Source organism: Chenopodium album, chromosome 8, assembly GCF_948465745.1.
Source record: "Chenopodium album chromosome 8, dcCheAlbu1.1, whole genome shotgun sequence".
Taxonomy (NCBI): domain Eukaryota; kingdom Viridiplantae; phylum Streptophyta; class Magnoliopsida; order Caryophyllales; family Amaranthaceae; genus Chenopodium; species Chenopodium album.
In genome coordinates, this window is record NC_137841.1 from 20,357,660 (window position 1) to 20,362,203 (window position 4,544).

Sequence of the window (4,544 nt, forward strand, 5' to 3'; positions counted from 1 at the left end):
TGTCCGTTCCGCGTAAACCCTTCACGCGTTTTATTCCCCATACCCTAAAATATTTCCCGCGTCACGCAACTGTTCACCGCGTCACGCAACTATTCACCGCGTCACGGGAATTTTTCTCGTCTGATGGTGGGAATTCCCGTGTCACAATACACAGTGCCGTGTCGCGGTTTACTTTTTTAGGGTTTTTATCATTTTAGGGTTCCGTGTGTTCCCTTAGCACATTTTTTCTATAAATACCCCCTCATTTCTGATGTACGGGGCATCAATTAATTCTCTATTTTTCTCTCTTCTATGCTCTAGCCTAAACACTAGCCTACCCTTCTTCTTTCAAAATTCCTTCTTCAAGCACTCCAAGGAGTCCATACTTTACTCGTGGTTCTGTCTTTAAGCCAAGGCGTGAAAGGTAGAACTGTTTGAGGGTTTCACTACCACAATATTGCTAATTAACAACGGTTCAAAATAGCAATAGATAACGGTCAACAACCGTTGTAGATGAAATCGTTGTTGTAGAGGGTGGTATTATGTAACAACGATTACTCTAACCGTTGTTAAATGTATGGTGTTAACAACATTAGACTACCCATTTAACCACTGTCAATATTGATATTCTAACCGTTGTTGATGTGAATAGTTTGTTTGTTGTTAAAGTAAAGATCTTGAATCGTTGTTGTTAATTAACTAAGAACTTAATTATTTGACTATCTATACAAACACAGCTAAATTTACACAACCAAATGGATTGTATATATATAAAATAAAAACTAATAAGTTTCACGGTGTCCATTGTAATAGAAAAAAAAAATACGAAGCATTCATAATATTAACTTTAACAATTTGAGAAACATTAAACTAATAAGAAATCTAAACATAATGATTTGTCCACCAATTAGTTTTAACTTCCTAAATCAACTAGCAAAGTAGAGAATGTGGCGTGCCAACTCAGTTTGCACTTCATCAATTTGCTCTGTGCTATAGTTGGGCCATAAACAATCTGAAAAGTACTGCACATATTGAAAAAAATTCTAATCAATAATCAAAGCAATAGTTAATTTTTAATACAAACAAAACATTACAATAAATTTACCATTTCCGGAATTTGTGGTTGGTTATGTGCAATGATATCTCGCATGAACCTTAGGACATAGTAACCACAATCTACACCATTAGTCTGACGAGGACACTGCATAAAAATAAGTAAAATAAATAGAGCGGAAATACATAACAATGATTCCAACTTACTTATAAAAGACAAGCTATAAGAAATTTGGGTTAGATTAATTAGTATCCTACGGAGTAAGACACTTAGGCACTAATGTCTATCTTTTCTAAATAAAATTTAGATTCATCATTTGTTTCCTTTTTTTTTTTTATTAAATTTTTTGTTATAGATATCACATAATCTTAAACAAACACAAAAAAAATGCAATCTAAAAGCTAGATATTACAAGTTTATCGACATGAAAGTGATATGCAAATAAGTACCTGAATTTTGGACCAAGTTGTACTTTTCTTCACCTTCTTACTTCCTACAACTTGATTTTGATATATAAGTAATGCCCTATCAAATGGTTAAATATTTTTCAAACTTAAGAAAAGTAAAATATGAATATTGTCAAATGTATGGATAAAAAAAATCTTAATAGTATTTTAATAATCAAGCTTACGTCTCTACAACGCTACGTAAATCATCTCCAATAGGAAAATTTTCCTTTCGTAAGGGGTCCAAATAATATACAACATCAGCTTCCGGATCAATCACACATAATATCCAATGGCGCCTACACATTGATTTCATGATTGTAAGTCATATATAGTAACCAATATATGCATTAATTTAAAAATGGACATGCAATATATATAAGATTGCACAAACCCAGCATTGTATGGTGCCATATAAACTTTTTCTTTCCTTGTAATCCCCTAAAGTGCATTAACAATATAACGTGCTCGTTCTACACGGTTCTCCTGAATCTTTTCTTCATGTCTACTTTGCACCACTAAAGATATTGAGGACGGATATAAAAACCCAAATTTGCTCTTCCCCGTTGCTTTTACATGACAACCAACTAAAATATATCTATTCCTAATATCTTTCATCATTTATTTTTTGGCTATTAAATTTAAAGGCTTCGTGACTTTAGCATCTTTGTATTGAAATGATTATTTTGCCTAAAAAAATTATAAAAAAAAATATTGATGTTCATATAGTTGTGTTTGAAAGAGATACTTACAGAGGTTAAGCTTTTAAGCAAGAATGAGAGGAGTGAAAGTACTAAGGCTGATATATAAGATGAATTATATATGGAGCATGATCCATGTTTTCATATCCAATTAGAGTAGGGTATAAAATAAGTAATTGAATTTCAAGAGTTTTTTTATTATTATTTCTGAAGTAACAACAGACTTTTGCTTTGGAGCCCCACCCTAAAATGCAACTTTCCAATAATTTAAGTCTAAGCTTGATTTTCAAAAGAAACCCAATTACCTCTTTTGAATGATACAAAAGGAAATGATAAATGAGCTTCTTTTTTTTTTTTTTGTAGTCTTTTAATTTATCTTACAAATGAATTATATAGATTATATGAACAAAGTAATACTGCATAATATATATTCGAGAGTGGGCGTAAATTTGATGGAGTAATTTGAATCCCTTTATTAGTTTTGTGTTTCTTACAAAAAAAAATATGTGAGTGAAACTCAATTTATTGGCATAGTGATTAAATCTATTAAAGAGGTTGGTCATCTTGAGATAGCTAGAGGTTTGGAAGAGTACTTTTTTGCATTTCCATAAGCATGATAGCACTATTTTATAAATGGGTCTTTCTTGTTGATATGTAATACATACGAAGTTCTAGTGTTATAGTGTATTAGACCTACAAGTCTAATTATGGATGTTAAGTACTTTTACCTCATTCAGAAGCAAAATAAACTACTACCTCCGTTTTTTTTTAGTTGACATGTATTCCTTTTTAGGAAGTTTCTTTTTAGTTGACACGTTTCCTTTTTAGGTAAATTTTTTACCTTGCATTTACAAGCTACCCCACTTGCTTTTTCATTCTCTATCACTCTCTCTCCTCTCCTTAATATGTGTGCCTAAATCAAACGCGTCAACTAAATAGAAACGGATGAAGTATAATATAACCTTACATTGTAGTTGTTAAACTATGTTTACCAACCAGAAGCAATTATTACTCTAAATAAGAAATATATATCATTCTAAATGCACATGAAATTGTGTAATTATTCATAGCCAAGTAAAATAATACAAGCTCCAATAAAAAAAATTCACTAAATCCCACCCGTTGCCAACATCATCCCAATAAATCAATATGGAATTGTATTTTCTTTTTATAATTGGAAAGAAACCAACATACCAATCCAACAAACAGAATATCAATATGGGGAAAGAAACAAATTTGAATTAGCTACATACAAAAGATAATATAAATTAAATTAATTGTGTGTTAGCTATAATGTATACATGTCCTCTTAATCATGGTAAACCGACCAAAATTGATTCACCATACATCTAATTTCAACCATACATCTAATTTCATGAAACAATTTACCTAGATTCTTGCCAATGAAGCCACATGCAATTTAAATTAAACAAATTAAACATCAAAAAAGCTAAAAATTAGTAATACGGAGTAGATGAATTACTTACCGAAGTCCGCAAATAAGTTGTCTGATATGTACTCTACAAATCGTAACCTCAGCCTCCCTAATTACATCAAATTAGACTCAAATCAGTTTAATTCAAGCAACGAACCCTAAGAAATCAAGATGAATTGATAGAATACCGTACCGAAAGATGTCTTGCAAACCAGAACGAGGAAAGAGAAAAGTGAGATTTGATTTTTTTTTTCCCTTATATATATGACCATTGCAGAAACAATGAGAGTGGAATAGTAGCAGTTCCATCACGTTTATGGAGAGTGGAAGCGGAGAAGTAGAGTTTCACAGCCCGCCAAATTCTATTGTGAGTGGGTTTTGTGGGAGAGTGGGATAGAGTCATAGAGGGACTAGAAGCTGATGCTTTTTTGGGGATAAATTTCGGGGGTTTATTGGTTTTATTTTATTTTATTTTTTTATTATTATTTTTTAAGCAAAAAAAGTTTATTGGAATTTTACTACAGTAGAAGATACTAAGGCCCTTCAACAACGTTTACCAAAGGCCCGTTATTAAAATTGTATTCCTTTAACACCAATTAAATATAAAATGTTGTCTGATTCATAATTCGTTGTTAATGATATCAACTTATAACAATGGTTCAAGAAGGAGAGTTGTCATACATTATAGTATATTTTTAAAGCTACTTAATATAACGGTTCCTTGTTGACACGTTGTTGTTAAGAACGTTGGATTTTGCAACAATTGTAGTAGTGTTTGGCCCCAAATCAATTCTATTTAATTTAATTTAATTTAATTTAATTTAATTATTGTTTTATTATTATTTCCTTGAAGTTACTAACTCGTTTATTATTTTGTAGTTGCAAGCAAACAGATTCAAAGTAAGAATTATGTTCCTTTTATTTCTATT

At 31.1% G+C, this 4,544-nt stretch overlaps 1 protein-coding gene across 1 annotated transcript; it reads right to left on the reverse strand.

Annotated features, from left to right (window-relative positions):
- Window positions 1-713: 713 nt before the first annotated feature.
- On the reverse strand, window positions 714-4,018 carry LOC145555886 (uncharacterized). The gene is made up of 5 exons (XM_081617601.1): window positions 3,809-4,018; window positions 3,668-3,724; window positions 1,483-1,558; window positions 1,085-1,180; window positions 714-1,001 (listed from the first exon to the last, which is right to left on the reverse strand). Exons 1-5 carry the CDS (start codon window positions 3,922-3,924, stop codon window positions 906-908), a joined length of 441 nt encoding a protein of 146 aa, XP_081473727.1. The 5' UTR covers window positions 3,925-4,018; the 3' UTR covers window positions 714-905.
- Between the last annotated feature and the right edge of the window lie 526 nt (window positions 4,019-4,544).